This window comes from Elephantulus edwardii, unplaced genomic scaffold (genome assembly GCF_000299155.1).
Source record: "Elephantulus edwardii isolate Elephantulus edwardi_28Jun2011 unplaced genomic scaffold, EleEdw1.0 scaffold00145, whole genome shotgun sequence".
Classification (NCBI taxonomy): domain Eukaryota; kingdom Metazoa; phylum Chordata; class Mammalia; order Macroscelidea; family Macroscelididae; genus Elephantulus; species Elephantulus edwardii.
In genome coordinates, this window is record NW_006399895.1 from 1,635,228 (window position 1) to 1,652,279 (window position 17,052).

The window sequence follows — 17,052 nt, forward strand, 5'->3', positions numbered from 1 at the left end:
ACCAATTGGTCCAGTGGTGAGAATCTTTGTCTTCTTGACATTGAGCCTCAGTCCATACTGAAGGCTGCAGTCCTTGACCCTCTGCAGCAAGTGCATGAGGACCTGGTCCAATTCACCTGTCTGGCCCCTGTATGCATTTGAGATGGCAAGCCGTTATCTAGAACAAGCTTCCATTTTGCACAGAGACAAGAGAGGGAAGACACAAGAAGTTAAATAACTTGATAAGATAAAACAAAGGTAAATGGCAGAACCAAATCCAGATGATAATATACTGCAGAGCCTTGACTTCAGGGTGAATGGGCTTACAGAGAACACTATCCAGCCAGAGAGTACAAAGGACTGAAGCCTAAGCAAAGGACAAGCCAGAAATATCAAACTCTGAAATAAAATCACATTTAAATCAAACTTTAAAATTCATTTCAAAACATTTTTAAGAGGAAAAAAAACGGCTTTAGAAAGCAAGCTGATTCATCTATAATATAGATAGTAACAAGACTTTAAATTTCATCTAACAGAGACTGTCATAGAAACCATCTTTCAAAACTGAAGGGTAAATAGTGGATTTTTGGAAACTGATAATAAACTCAATCCAAAGCTCAGTGTCATCAAGTCAACTCCTACTCTTAATGACCCTGCACTAGATTTCTGAGGCTACAGACCATAAAAGGAGACTGCCCACCTTTCTCCCTTGGAATAGCTGGAGGGCTCGAAGTGCTGACTTTCAGAAAGTAGCCCAACTCTTAACCTACCAGACATCAGGGCTCTGGGGAAAGAAAATGTCTGAGTCTACTGTAAGACTTATTAGCTACAAAATAACTGTATACTGAGAATGAACTTAAAACACCTTTAAGGATCCATACTATGCCTGATCATTAGCCCTTCCTACAAGACTACTGAGGGGGCAGAGGTAGTTCTATGGTAGAATTCTTCACCTTCCAGGTAGGAGACACACACTTGATTCCTGGCCAGTACACTTCCTGTCACTTCAAGAGTCAGGGGACGCTTTCATATTCCCATGATGCTGAACCAAGGTTTCAGTTTAATTTCCAGATTAAGATTGAGGAGGAAGAATCTTGATTCTTCTGATGATCAGCCAATTAAAAGCCATAATGGTCAGATGAACTCTGCAACCAGCTGTAAAAATGGGGCAGGACTGACAGTTGTACTGTGCTTGGGGTCACCGTGAGTCAGGGGGCAACTTGAAAGCAGGGAGCAACAACGCAAGTCTATTTAGATGCCGATATCCTGCCTGATAGGATTTTCAGAGGCATGTTGTTTCAGAAGTGGATGGTCAATCCTTCTTCTCAGTGTGTCTCAATCCGGGAACTCCACTAGAATGACATCAAGCTTGGGAAGGTCGAGGGGCAATGAAGCAGAGGAAGACTCTCACCCAGATGGAGCAACACAATGAATGCAGCAATGGGCTTGAGATGGTTAGAGACTGAGGATGGCACAGAAAAGGACAGGGATCAGATCTGTTGTTCACAGAATTGCAATGAGTTATACCCAACACAACAATAAAAATTCCTGCCAGAAAGAAAGATCTGGTGGCCTAGTAGCAAGAAGCTGGATGCAAACCCAAAGGTACACAGTTTGAGGTCACCAGCTGCTCCGTGGCAAAAGATGAGCAATCTCCTTCCATGTGATTTACTGCCTCTGAAAACCTGCTAGAGGGTCAGCTATGAGACGTTCTGACTCGATGGCACATAAAAAAAATCCTGCCTGAAGGACAGATAGGCAGTTTATAATCGCTTTCCATAGTTGGCACTTTTAATATAATGAGCTAAGTGTTTTCTTGGATTTTTCTCTGCCAGTATATTTTCTCTTACTCATTTTTATTACGCCTTTTGGGCATATTTGTCAATTGTTAATCAAAACTGACTTTTTAATATATACAATATGAATTAGAAAATGCATTGATCCTTTTGCTATTACTAGCTAATCAATGACTAACCATAATAAATGTGCCCCTGAAAGAAAATAAATCATGATTTTCACCATCCAGCTGGGAAAAGGCCTAGGGGTGTTAACCATGTGAGTAAGTAATACCTAATGACAGAATAATTTCCGCTCTTGAGATAGGCTAAAGCTGCTACTTATAGCAACCTCAAATCACTTAAGGTTGAACACAGTGATAAATAGCTTTCTTAATTTCTTTTTTATAAAGTTACATTTGCTAAACCTGGTTTGCCTTTGGAAAACAATTAAAATGGTAAGATACTGGTAAGCAATGTGATTAAACAAGGCTTGTACCATTACATCATCAGAATAGTTAAGAATCCAGTATTTTGTTTTCTGTTCACTTACCTGACTCAAAATACTATCAATTATTCATAGGTGATAAAGAGGCCACATTTCTCTATCTGGCTAGAAAGTCACAGTATGAACTAAAAAATGAACAGAAATGTTAATCCAGATTTTTCCAAGCTTAGGTTGAGTACCTTATGTACAACACTTCCAAAGCGAAATTCATCATTGTGCTTTCAAGACTTGTTTGTCCTCCCACTGTGCCTAATTTCACCACCATCATCACTAGATGTGTGTATCTCGGGATCATGTGTCACTGTCTTTGGTCAGCTATAGGGCACACATCTCCTTCAATAGCATCTCCAGCTCTCGCCTACCACCATCTCAGTTCAAGTCTTCACCGTCTCCACCTGCAGTTACTAGGTCAGTCCTACAAAGTTCTCACTGACATTTACTGCTCCTCACTCCAGTCCACCTCACACAACAACTACCCACTAGATGCCAAAGAACCTTAACCGCCTTACTGCCCATAACACACAGTGGAGATCAGAAAACACACTTGGGGAGATACAAGATATATCTTGGAGAGAATGCTGTCAGAGTACACTTTGGAGGCAAGAATGATGAGGCTTCACCTCACATACTTTGGGCATGTTGCTAGGAGGGGCTATTCCTTGGAGAAGGACATGGTGCTGGGAAGGGTGGAGGGTCAGTGAAGGAGAGGAAGACCTTCAACCAGGTGGATTGACATGGTGACTGCTGCATTGGGCTCCTGTGTGTCAGGAAGTGTGAGGATGGTGCAGGATAGAGCAGGGTTCAGATCTTTTGTTCATAGGGTCGCTTTGAGTCAGACTCAACTCGAAGGCACCTAACAACAACTGCTAACTTAAAGGCACATGGTTCAAATCCACGAGCTGCTTCTCCCTGCAATTTACTGCCTCTGAAAACCCCCGGGTGGGGGGGGGAGTGGGGGCGGCGGGCTTGCACAGGGAGGAAAATGTGCAACAATGAATGAATGGAAATTCAAGTTCCCTATAAACTTTCATTAAAATCTAAAAAAAGAAAAGAAAAACCCCACTAGAGTCAGGTTTGATTCAGTTCTGACACGATAGTACATAACAATAGAGAGATAGAGATCTATAGAGAGAAAAAAGATAGATGTGTGTATATACATACATATATAAAAATGTGGGGTGTGTGTGTGTGTGTGTGTGTATATATATATATGTATATGTATATAAATGCTTTTGCCTTTAATCTTATTCTCTGCATACTATGGATATTGCTTTGGCTATAAAACAGTAAAGATGGGTCGCTTTACAGCTGCCTGGGGGGTTTTCTGGCTAAAGAGCAAATGCCAATGGAATGCAATTTTTGCAGTTTCTCACAGTAGCAATCTGCACAGTGAATCACAATCTAAATGTCTTCAGCAGTACCCCTCATCTTCTCGTGGGACTCATCTTATTTTAGTGGTTTTTTAAAAAAAGGGAAGTAACAAAACAATGTTCACCACTTGGAGACTCCTTCTGATTTACCAATCCAAATGTCACAATGATAACAATGCCAGTTAATCACGTCCTTCATTGGGTGTTGCCTAGGGCTGGGGTGAAGGTAGAGGAGTGAGAGAGATGACAGCTAAGGATGCAAGGTTTCTGTTTAGGGCAATAAGGATGTTCTAGAATGGGTTGGGGCAACAATTGCACAACTTTGTGACTATAATAAAAGCCACTAACTTATGTACTTTAAGTTGTTGAAATGAGATGATGCTATTTAAAAACTTATCCTCAGGATTTCCTTTCTCATCAAATAATTATTTAACTGTGACAGGACTACCTTCATAGCCTCCAAATGACCTCTGTCTTAAGTACCAAGGTGAATTTACCCAACTCCTGTCTCCTTGGCCTAACTGCATACAAAAGGTAAGTGTCTGAGACACACAAAAGCTTCTGAGTCACGGTCTGCTGCATACAAAAGGTAAGTGTCTGAGACACACAAAAGCTTCTGAGTCACGGTCTGGCAGTCACACTTGCCATCTGAGGCTGGAGAATCTGCCAACATTTTTATCTGCAACCCTTCAGAGAAGTAAGGAAGCAGATGGGCCAGGACTACTTGGCCAAGCAGCTTACAGCATCACTGCCTTTGGCCGGTGCTATTCTAGACATCGGTTAAAGAGAGGGAAAGCTATTTCCAGCAGCTCTCTCACTTTTCAAAAGCAGGACTCAGTTTGGGGTTTGCCTGTTTTTCTGACTGCTTGCTCTGACTCCTTCCTCCACCCTATGTACTCATGCCAAGGGAGCAGGTGGCGGCTGGCCCGCGAACCCACCGTGGGGAGAAGTGGAGAAGGTGCTCTCTCTCTGGCACAGCAGGCTGCAGACGGGCACGAGGTTTGGTGAACAGAGATGCCTGGTTGCAAGGAGAAGGGCATCCATTCCCCAGAGCAGAGGCAGCTCCACTGAGGGCACCCACCTGGTCAGCAGAACCTCCTCCAGATGGTTATGCAAGGCATTCAACTGATCTGGCTTTTACTTTGTTTCACAACATTAGGTGGTGTCTATGAGTGATAGGCTAGACAGGTGTGGGGATGTGCCCCATAAGGAAGAGGCTCACTCTTAAGTCATTATATCATTGATTGCTTATAATGTCCAGATCTTATGCCAGATGCTGGTGTCTTGCCCTCCAGGAATGCAAGTAGGAACATTCACAGGAACAGTTACAAGTTGTACAAACACACAGTTACAAGTTGTAATACACCCCCAAACCAAAACAAAACACAAACCCACCCAATTCTGACTCACAGTGACCCTAAAGGACAGGGTAGAACTGCCTGATAGAGTCCCCAAGGCTATAAATCTTCTATGGAAGGCGACTGACTGTCACATCTTTTTCCCCAAATAAGAAGTGGCCGCTTCGAACTGCTGACCTTTTAGTTAGAGAAGCCACTTAGCCACTGTGTTTCCTAAAACAAAAAGCAAGAGGATGACAAATGAGAAGAGGCCCCAATTTAGAATGGGGATTCAACGTGGGTGTCTTTAAAACTGAGCCTTGAAGAGTGAGAGTTAAGGGATGGAGAAGGGGGGGAGAGGTTTGCAGACAGAGAAAGCTTATGCAAGGTTCTCAGGAAGGAAAGGACTCGCCACATGCAAAGAGCTGAAAGGCAAGCAACCCAGCTGGAGCACATGAATGAGGAGAGGAATGGCAAGCATGGAGTCAGGCAGGCTGGGGCCAGACCCTGGAGGGCCTGAGGGGAAAGGGAGATAGCAAACTCACAGAATGGGGACTGACTCAGAGCTGACCCTTCAAGGTTTTCAGGAGGCTGTAAATCACAGGGGAGGACACTCACCATCTTCCTCCCTCAGAGCCACTGCTGGATCCCAGTTACCAGACAGAAGCATCGTTGGGTCAGCAGGACAATTCTCGAAGGACTGTGACACCAGAGCTCCCCAAGAGTCGGTGGAGGAGCTGGCCTTTTATTTCATACCACGTCTAAGAATGACAGATCCAACTCCTGTTTCGAAGACCACTCTAACTGCTGTGTAGAAAGTGGATCAGAGAGGCAACAGTGGACACGGAAATTGCCCAGGTGAGCACCGGTGGTGGCTGGGGAAGCAGAAAGGAGAAATCAAGGTGTGCGCCTGAGGTGCGATGGGCAATGCTGAGGGTGGTTTTCATTGAGAGAAGAGGCACAAGCGGGGGTCAGGGATGATGCCCAGACTTTTGGTCTAACAGGTGAGCACAAGGAAGCCTGAAGAAGGAACAGACTAAAATGAGGATGAAGAGTTCTGCTCTCCTTCAGATTGGCCTAGTGGTGAAGTTGAAGGGCTGGGAGTCTGAAGAGCTGATTCTAGTGTTGATCCTCCATCTACTTTTGGGGGACTTTTGTGTCTTAGTTCTCCCTCGTAGACAAAGGGACTACAAACTGAGGTACATACCCAAGTTGTCACAGCTACACCCTGAACAGATAAGGTCAATGCTTTGCCTTCATTTAAGGAGGAGGAACTGAGGCCTTAACTTGATTATGGGGTTGGTTTGTTTGATTTGGTTTTTACAAGGCTACACAAGGAATCTGGACATCCTTTCATTCAACAACTATTTCCTGAGTGGCTATGTGTCAGGCCAGTTCTAAGAGCTGGCTGACAGCAGTGCTGGGACTTCTGACCCAGTCTCATGTTGGTGCTCCTTCCTCATTAAAGGGCTTCATCAAGTTCAAAATCACACTGTATGGCTACAGAGTTGTAAATCCTCTCTGTGAAAAGGATACTCTCTTAACTCATGTTCACTAGACCTCACCATAAGGATTTACCAACACTCTCCACACGCTCAGAAGGCACGGAGGATCAGCCAGGGCATGCCCTCTGCCAGTGAATCAAGAGAAGCCTGCCTATCACATTCCCTTCGGAACTGTCCCCAGATCTGATTGGCCTAGGACTTATTTTATCATTCAATTTTGTGAAATATGTGAACCAGAGGAATAGGAATGTTAAAAAAAGCAGGTTGCTGAGAACGCTAGCTGGCAGTTTGAGGAAGATTCAATAAAGGCAAATTAGTAAAAATAAAATACTGTTGAATTAAATACTGGGGAGACAAGTGTAAAAGATGTAGAATGCTTTCCAAGCGATTTTTAATTGCGTTCTACACTGAAAAACACCCAAACGGCGTTATTGTGATGGTAAAGTCTGCTGTTAGGGACCTCTCTAAAGACTCCAAGGACCGGTCTCTCCTTACAACATGTCCAAAGCAGGTTAGACAGAGCCTCAGAATCCTTGCTTTCATGGAGCCACCCAGTTTAACCCTTTCCAGGATGAATCTGTTTTCCTAGCTGTCCATGGTACTCTCAATATTCTTCTCCAGCACCACAGCTCAAAGGCATCAATTCTCTTTCTATCCTCCTTGGTCATTATCCAACTTACTGATGCATAACAAGTGATTGCAAAGACCATGGCCTGTATCAGACGCACCTTAGTCTCCAGAGAGACACCATTGCTCTTCAGTACTTTGGAGGGGTCCCTAACAGCAGACTTTCCCATGGAAATACACCTTTTAATTTCCTGGCTACTGGTGCCAAGAGTGTTGACTGTGGAGCCAAGCAAACTAAAGCTATGAACAATCTTAATCTCTTCCCATCCATCCTGATGTTGCCAATTGGCCCAGTGGTGAGAATCTTTGTCTTCTTGACATTGAGCCTCAATCCATATTGAAGGCTGCAGTCCTTGACCCTCTGCAGCAACTGCTTCAGGTCCTCCTCAGTTTCAGCAAGCAGGGTTGTGTCATCTGCATAACGCACTAGGAAGCCTATAATGAAGACAGGCAGATAATAACAAGTGCTGGGGAGGATGCTGAACATTTGGAGTCCTCATGCAATGCCAGTGAACGTAAAATCCTGCAGCTGCTTTGGAAATCAGTTTGGTGGTTCCTCAGAATGTTAAAACAGATGCAACAAGAGTAATAACAATGATTCATGAGTAGATACACAGTTAAATATGTATGCAAAAAGGCAAAGGCAATCTTACGGGAGGACATACAGGTATGGTTCGACATGCAAATTAGTAAATGCTGTACGTATAATGGAGCACACAAGGGACACAGATACTATTACAGAAACTATTCAGACATCAGGACTAAACTACTGGACTTGAAGGGGACACAGTCTTAGAGGATATGCTGATTTGTCAACTGGCAAAACACAGTTCATAAAGATTACAATCCACTACTAATGTTCTACCTACTGTGGTGAGTAACAATCGAGATCTTAAAAGATTAGGAGTGACCTTCTAAGAAGGAACCGCTATTCCCTTTCTGCTGGAAGCAAAGGAGAATGAAGAAAGCCAATGACTAAAGGATGCAATTATTCTAAAGGAGAACGTCCACGGGAACTACTATCTCCTCTAGCCTAAGACCAGCTACCAGCACCAACCACTGTGGCCAGGACTATGATGGAAGGTCCTTGTTAGAATTGATGAGCTATGTAAGCTAAAATTCAAATTAAAGAAAGTAATAACAGACCTACTGGTCTGAAAGAGTCTGGAGGAACTACAAATGAATGGATTGAGAAGTTGTGGTACATTCAAACAATGGAATACTACCCAGCACGCAGGAGCAATGATTTTGTAAATTACTACCTAACATGAGAGGGACTGGAGAGCATTATGCTGAGTGAACTAACTCTGTCCCACAAGGAAAAATACTGTATAAAACCAATATTATAGAATAAGTATGAGGATACAAAGGGGGGGTGGAAATAGAGGGGTGAGGATGGGGGGATAAGGTGTTAATCATAGGGTTGCACAATTCAACAGGTGGGTGGGATGAAGGAAATGGGAAGGATCTTTTGTGAAAAGCAATGTATTCAAACTTTGTAAATAAATCAGAATAATATAAAAAAACAATTGTTTAAAAAAGAGTCAGGAGGAAAGCCCAAGGTTGTTACCCTAAGACCACCTTCCAACTTGACAATGAAAACACAGAGGACACCTTTTAGCCATTAATAAACTTATGTATAAGATAAACCACCACGCAACAATCAGATCATTGCACTGTGATGTCCTGTGAATTGCTATGTTGACACTCTGCCACTGGCATTTCAAACATTAGTAGGGTTACAGCCACAGCAGATAGGTTTTAGCAGTTTCCAGAGTTAGAGATGCTGGTAAGGACTGGTGATGTATTTCTGAACTAACTAACTTACACAGTCATTCACTGCCAACTCACAACAACTCTTCATCAAGTTTCTGGGGCTGTGAAACCTTAATAGAAGGAGACTATCCACCTTCTAGTTAGCAATGAAACACACTAAGAAATACACCATTATCTTATGATACCAACAGAAATAGTGTGGTAAGCAGTTGTGTTGGTAACACAAAGGTACATGGTTCAAATCCACCAGTGGCTCTGTGGTAAAAAGATGCGCAATCTCCAGTGCAGTAACTGCCTCTGAAAACCCACTGGAGAGTCAACTATGGGTCAGTTCCAACTCAATGGTTCACAACAACAATATGAATATGAAGTAAACAAAGTATGAATGATAGAAAACAGGAAGTTGTCAAAATTAAACAGAACACATAAAAAAATCATTATCCTAAGCATTAGTGAATTTACTGGTTGGGCCATTTAGAACTGGACATTCATATAGTCTATTATGCTAAGAATGACATGTTAAAGAGACATGTTGTATTTTTTACCAAAAAGGACATTTTGAGTTTTATCTTGAATTAGAATTCTGCCAGTGATAGAATAATGTCCATGTGCATACAAGACCATTACTGTGACAACAAATTTAGGCAACTTAAGTTAAACAACTTAAGTTAAAGATGAAGAAACTGAAGATTTCTATCAACTTCAGCACTCTGAAATCAACTGAATATGCCATCAAGATGGACCGATAATTACTGGCGATTGGAAATAAAGAAGGATCTATAATTGGAAAATACACTGTGCTGACAGAAGTGACACTAGAACGCACTTGCTAAAACCTGTATAATCAAGTAGTTATTCCTGAAAATGCTTTTGTTAAAGTACATAAACGATGAAAGAACAGATGGATCTCACCAGATGGAATACACAGAAATCAAATCAACTACATCTGTAGAAAGAATCAACGGAAAAGTTCAGTAACATTCAAAACAACAGGCTTACTGTGGAACAGACCATCCATTGTTCCTATGAAAGTTTAAGTTGAAGCTGAAGAAAATGTAATTAAGTCCACGGGAGACAAAACAGAAAACCACCTGAACTTAGAGAGTATCTCAAGAACAGATGTGACTTACTGAACATTAATGACCAAAGACCACGACAAGTTGTGGGATGACATCAAGAACATCATTCATGAAGACAGGAGGAGGGTAATAAATTTTTTTTAAAAAAGGAAAATACCAAAATGGATGCGATAAGAGACTCTGAAACTTGCTCTCCAACAAATGAAGCTAAATGCAAAGAGAAGAAATAATGGAAAGAGAGCTGAACCAGATTTCAGGTTCAGCTGAAAGGAGGTTCGAGAAGATAAAATAAAGCATTATTATGAAATATGCAAAGCGTTAGAAAGCCAAAAGGGAAGAAAACATATGGCATTTCTAAAGCTGAAAGAACTGAAGAAAAAATTCAAGCCTCCATTTACAATACTGAAGGATACAATAGTAAAAAAAACCCGAATGATGCAGGACGCATCAAAAGATGATAAAAGGAATAAATAACTATAGAATCAATCACTGTTCACCCATTTCAGGAAGTGACAGCATATGATCAAAAATCAGTGATATTAAAGAAGTCCAACATTCACTAAAGGCATTAATAACAAACAATGCTTCATAAATTGGCAAATATCAATGGAATTGTTTCAGTAAAGAAATATAGCCTTGGATGTGCTCATCTATCATACCAACAAATCTGGAAGATTGAAACCTGGACAACTGACTGGAAAAGTTCCATATTTATGTCCATTCTAAAGAAAGGTGATCTATGGGATGAGTAATTATTGAAAAGTATCATTAACATCACACACACAAGTAAAACTGTGCTGACGACAGACCATCAAAAAAGGAATGTCCAGAAATTCAAGCCAGATTTTGAAGAGGATATGGAACAATGGATATGGCATCAGATGGATCTTGGCTGAAAACAAGGAATATCAGAAAGATGTTTACCTGTGTTTTATTTACTAGGCAACCGCATTCAGCTGTATGGATCACGAAGAACTGTGGGTTTGTGAATGTCTTTACACATTCAAAGTTGTCATGGTTGTTGATAGTTATAGCTGTAGCAAAAAATGGGAATTTCAGACACTGAATTATAAAAAAGCTGTAATGGGAAATCCCAAACATTTAATTATGTAAAACTTGTACAAAGAGGAAGAGGCAGTCTTTCAAGCAGAACCAGCAGGTTTTCAGAGACAGTAAATGGTATGAGAGGAAAATGCCCATCTTTCTCCTGCTAAGCAGCTAGAACTCAAAGCACATGACATCAGGTTGGCAGCACAGCTCCTTAATACTAGGCCACCAGAGCTCCCTATGATGTAGACAATAAGAGGGGTAAAATAACCAAAATTCTCTCTCAGGCAGAGGAAACTTCCTTAAAGATAAGTGGTTTGTATGGCACCTTCTCAAAAAGTTGGAAACAGAAATACCATTTGACCCAGCAATTCTGCTACTGGGAATATACCCTAAAGAAACCATAACCACCACCCAAGCAGATATATGCTCATCCATGTTTACTGCTGCTTTGTTCACAATAGTAAAGAGTTGGAAACAATCCAAGTGCCCATCAACAGATGAATGGATAGAGAAGCTGTGGTATATTCACACCATGGAATATTGTGCAGCACTGAAAAACAAAGAACTCACAAAATATTATACAAAATGGGTGACCACAGAGGACATTATACTGAGTGAAATATCTCAGTCACAGAAAGACAAATACTACAAAATTCCAGTGTTATAAAACAGGACTAACATGGAGGTTGGGAGAAAACAAAGAAGGGATAAATAATGTACACTGCATTGAAACAGACGAAGGAGAGAACTGTATAAAAGGAATATATAATTAGGTATTATTGGCATGACAAGAGTCCGGAATAAGAGTTGCATTGTAAAGTGGTCTGGGGGTAGGGTACTGTATAACAATGAAATAACCTTTTTCCAAAGAAAAAAGTAAACTGGGGGGAGCAAAAAGGAAAATGTGCAACAATGAAGGAATGGAAACCCAAGTTCTTTATAAATTTTCATTAAAATCTCAATAAAATAAGTGGTTTGAGCTACATGTATGACATTTTTTTTTCTCTTCTTTACTGCCATGGAGAAAATGTGTTTGCCGGGATTTAAGCCCCAATATTTTCAATCCCATTCACACTCGATAAAACCTTTGAAGGTTTGCAGTTTCTGGAAAAGTTCTTACCTAAGATCTTAAAGAGATGGAGCAAATTCTTTTTCCTGAGATTCCACAATTCCGTTTACTCCTGGGCCCCAGTAAGAGGGTTTCCAGAGAGGAACAAGAAACATTCAGGGTGAGCAAATTCTCTAAAACAGCTGTAAAGGTTTTTAACATGACTAGGGAAATAAATCTCTTAAGACAACCACTCAAGACCCTGATATTTAATAGAGGAAATTATCAGGTGGTAAAAGAAACTGGAAATGCAAACTAAAACACTGAGGATAATTAAATATAGCCAATTTAAAAACACTTATTTTCTTTATCTCCCTTTCAGAACATCTACAAAACAGATGTAAACTTTTCCGAAAGATGATTGATTATCTGTAGTCCTAATTGGGATGTGAGTTAAGGAAATATAATTGTCAATTTGTCTAATTAAAATGAATATTGGAACATGGTTTAGAAGTGTGTGTCTTCTCAGGTGAGACTTGTACAAGTGGCTTTTTTATAACATCCTTCAACAGCGCCTGGGAGATTATGTTTGCGGGGAACGGATCACTGAAAACGAACTTCACATTCAGCACTACTGGGAAAAGTGGATGGGTGCCGTTATTACTCATAAATCACCAGGGCGGAAATGGCCTTACAGTAAAATGCTCTCTCCATTAATTCCCTGGCTTCATTCATTTGGGGAAAAACTGTTAAGATAGATAATTCTGGATGGGCTTAAATGTAGTCAGGAGTCAGTGGGTGAATGGGCTTCGAGGTAACAAGGAGTCTGGAGGGGGGGCAGGAAGTCAGGTGTTGTGTAATTGATTAATGCATCTGGCTGTTAATGAAAAGGTTGGTGGTTCCAGTCCACTGAGGTGCCTAGAAAGAAAGGCCTGGTGATCCACTTCTAAAAAAATAGTCCCTGAAAATCCCATGAGAGATCTCTGTTTTGACGCACATGATGGCCGTGAGTCAGAGCTGACTCAACAGCAAATGGTTTTTTGGAGATTTTTTGGGGGGTTTTTTTCGCCAGTGAACATGAGGGTTGTCAGAGTTACCATTTTAGACACTATTGCTTGAATACATCAAACCCTTTGACAGGCAATGTGTATTTTGCCAAGAGAAGGTAAAAAGCCAGCTCCTTCATTCTCTCTTCCCCCAGATCCTGAAGTAGAATCCAGTTGTTCTGGGAGCATCTTTCAAAGTAGTCAGCAATGCTAACATTCAGGGGAATGTCTAAGAAAACAAAGGTTTTCAAGATACATCAATGAAAACTCAGGCTCTGAGCCCAATAATCCAAAGGTTGAATTAGCCCCCCATGACACTAAGCATCTCTCCTGGGACTACTTGTTCCACAAAGGAGTACAGATTCTACTTATAGGTGGAGTCAGAGGCAAGAGTCTGGGGTCATTTATGTGGGTTCCTATCTTAGCAGGCTAAGTGCCCTGTCAATTCATCTTCTAAATCTTTCTCTCTGACCACAATTCTTACCCAGCTGAACTCTTCTCTTATTCTATGGATCCTTCTAAATCATTCTCCACTGGCAGCCTAGATGCAACTTCAATTGGTTGTTGCTGTTGTTGTTAAGTGCTGTCAAGTTACAGACAACTCATAGCGACCCTATGAATGAAAGATCTGGACACTTGTGTTACTTTCATCCTGTCTCCAGATTCACAGGGTTTCCAGAGGCAAGCTATTTCAGAAGTGGATTAGTTGGTTAGGAAGGTTCAAAACTGGGTCAATTCTGACTCCTGGCAATGTAGCAGAGGTAGAACTATGCTCTACAGCATTTTCAATGGCTAATTTAGGGGAAGTAGATCGCCAGACCTTTCTTCCTAGGCTGTCTTAGTTCGGACCTCTGCTGAAACCTGCTTAGCATCACAGTGGCTCACAAACTACTGATGAGTGGTGGCTGTGCATGAAGAACACTGACTGGGAATCCTGGAAGGTGAGAATTCTACCACGGAGTCACCACTGCCTCTGGTGCATGCAACAGGAACATAATAAATATTTCCTAAACTACAGCGATACAAGAAGAATAACAAGGACCTCTCAGACACTGCTAGTGGGAGTTGCCTTTGGAAGGCACGTGTACAGGACCTAGTAAAGCTGAGGATGACTATACCTTATAAACGACAACATCCCCCCGGGTATTTGCCCTGGAGAAACCCTCCCACATGTACATAAGACTAATGCAAGAATGTTCACAGCAGCATTGCTATAAAGAACCAGAAATAACTAAACAGCCATTCTACCAGCCAGACTCCCAGCAAGACACAGGTGACACACTCAAATTACAATCGTGAAAGATGGTTTTCAAATGAGACTACACCTGATGGTGTAATGGATTAAGCGTTGGGCTACATGGGCATTTCCATCACTTGCTGGACAATGAATAAGGATTACAGAATTGATGTCTTTGAGTTGTGGTGCTGGAGAAGAGTACTGACTATCCCTTGAACAATGAAAGAATGTTTGGGAGAAAGTGGTGCCAGAGTGCTCCTTGCAGGAAAAGAAGAAGTTTCATCTCTCATATTCTGGACATGTTTCTAGGAGAGGCCATTCCTTGAAAAGGGACATCATGCTTGGAAAAGTGGAGGGTCAGAGAGAAGAAGACCCTCAAAGAGACGGACTGACATGGTGACTGCAAGTAATGGGCTCAAGTGTCACAGTTGATAAGGATGGCACAGGAGAGAGCAAGATTCTTGTCTGTTGTTCTTAGGGTCGCTAGGAGTCATAGCTGATTGACACCTAACAACAACTAACTAAGTGGTTGGTAGTTCAAATTCACCAGCTGCTCCTCAGCAGAAAGCTGAGGCAGTCTGCTTCCGTAATGAGTTACAGCCTTAGAAATTTTATGGGGAAGTTGCACTGTGCCCTATAAGGATGGACATGAGTCAGAAGAGTCAGCAGTGTGTAGGGAACTGGAATAGTGTGCAAGAAAACTACAGAACTGTCTAGTAGTCAAGAATGAAAAGCAGAGCTCTTGACACTTCTACTTAGGAAAGGAGAAAAGGAAGAGCCCGGGAGGAAAGCTACCTTGAGAAGCAGTGACCTTCAGACGCGGAACTGGAAGCAGGAGTGGCATCCACTTCCTAAATAACATGCTTCTGGAAACTCCATGAACTTTGTTAAATGTCAACAGTTGTAGAGGGGCTTCAGACCTTTTGTTCATAGGGTCGCTCTAAGTCATGCTCAACTCGAAGGCAATCAACAACAACAACCAGCCAAGTCCACAGGAAGTGACCTAGGGGAAAATACTCTCCCCTCTGATTTCCTGTAGGGGAACCTCAATGGCCAAGCCCAATGGAAGCCAAAGGATATTGGGCTAACAAGAGCCCACAGAGCTCAGTGTCCTGAAAGAGTAGAGAATAGATTTGGAGAGGCAAAGACAAGATTTGGGAACTATCCTGCATGCCCTTTTAGTCTTTCAGATACTGCTCTAAAGCTTAGCATCGAAATTAGGACAGACTAGGAAGAAGAATTGGCCATCCAGTTTCGAAACAGCAGGCCTTCAAAAATCCTATGTATAATATAACACCCTTAGAGCAGACTAGCTAATATAGCACCTGAGGCTGAGCTCTCAAATTTGGAAGCACAAAGGCAGAGGAACACTTGTAAGCAGACACTAAAGACTGGAATGTGAGAAGCATGAATGTAGGAAAATTGGACATCATTAAGAAAGAAATGGAGCACAACCATCTCACATACTTTGCTCACGTGGCCAGGAGGGCCTGGTCCTTGGAGGATGTATTATACGTGGAAGGACAGAGGGACAGAACAGGAGAGGAAGACCCCAGATGAGAGAGACTGACACAGTAACTAGGGTAAGGGGGGGTCAGTAACAAGGGTAATGAGTGTAGGTGTATCAGTCAGTGAGACTGGTTCCGGATACGGCAGGCTTCAGAGCTGCTATATGTAGGGTTGCTATGAGTCGCAGGTGATCTGATGGCGCATAACAACAACAAACTTCCCACCACTATTAAAAAAAAAAAGTGTTGGAAACCTAGCCCTCATTATATGTAGGTATAATCTTGTTCATAAACAAGGATTTCTTTGCTATGCTCATTATCTCATGCCCTAGTTGAGTGAGTTCTAAATATAATAATTTCTCGGTTATAATAGTAAATATACACTGAATGGGGGAAACAGATAACATGTGAGGAACATGTACGAGCCAAGGAATGTCCAGGACTATTACAAAGAAAGATCTGACAGAGACATCCAGACCTGTAAGAAAACCAATTTCTGTTCTTTAAAGCCATCCTTATGTGCTACTGGAGCTCTGGTGGCTTAGAGGTAAGGAATTGTGCCAATAATCCAAAAGTATATGGTTCAAATCCACAAAGCTGTTCCTCCAAAGAGACGGGCAATCTCCTCTGGTGTGATTTACACCTTGTGAAAACCCACTGGCAGGTCAGGTATGAGTTGATTCTGACTACAGTACATAACAACTTATGCTACTTCTATAACAACTCTAGAGAGTAAGGAACAAAGACAATGTCCATCAGTTTAAGGTATAAAGCATATACTTACATAATAGACTACTATACAAGAAGTATATTAGTGAACCAGAACAACTACCAACATGCATAAATCCTGAAAACTTCATGTTGAATGAAAAAGGGAAATACACTGAAATGTGTACAGAATACCCTACAGAAGAAGATATTTTCCAAAATCAACCAGAATTCTATGCCCAGTTCCACATACTCTTCCAGAACTTTGCCCACTCCTCCTGAATTACAGGGGGAGGGTGGGAGGGGAGGGGCGGAATGTGGGACAGAGAAGTACAGAAGCAGCTTAGTTTAGATAAAGTGGCTAGGCAAAGTCTCTCTAAGATAATGGTTGACCTTTACAATGAGGCATGGAATTTCAGGCAGAATCCAGCTCATCATTCCTACTATAAATTGCGGAGAGAGGAAACAGACGCCAAGTCCTGAGGAGAGAAAACTTTTG

At 41.7% G+C, this 17,052-nt stretch overlaps 1 protein-coding gene across 1 annotated transcript in view; it reads right to left on the minus strand.

Moving 5' to 3' along the window:
- CPPED1 (calcineurin-like phosphoesterase domain containing 1) overlaps positions 1–17,052 on the minus strand; it is a 160,279-nt gene that overhangs the window by 137,924 nt on the left and 5,303 nt on the right. The window contains exon 4 of the mRNA XM_006894522.1: positions 16,807–16,831. Within this exon, the coding sequence (XP_006894584.1) occupies positions 16,807–16,831 (25 nt within the window). The remainder of the gene's footprint in view (positions 1–16,806; positions 16,832–17,052) is intronic.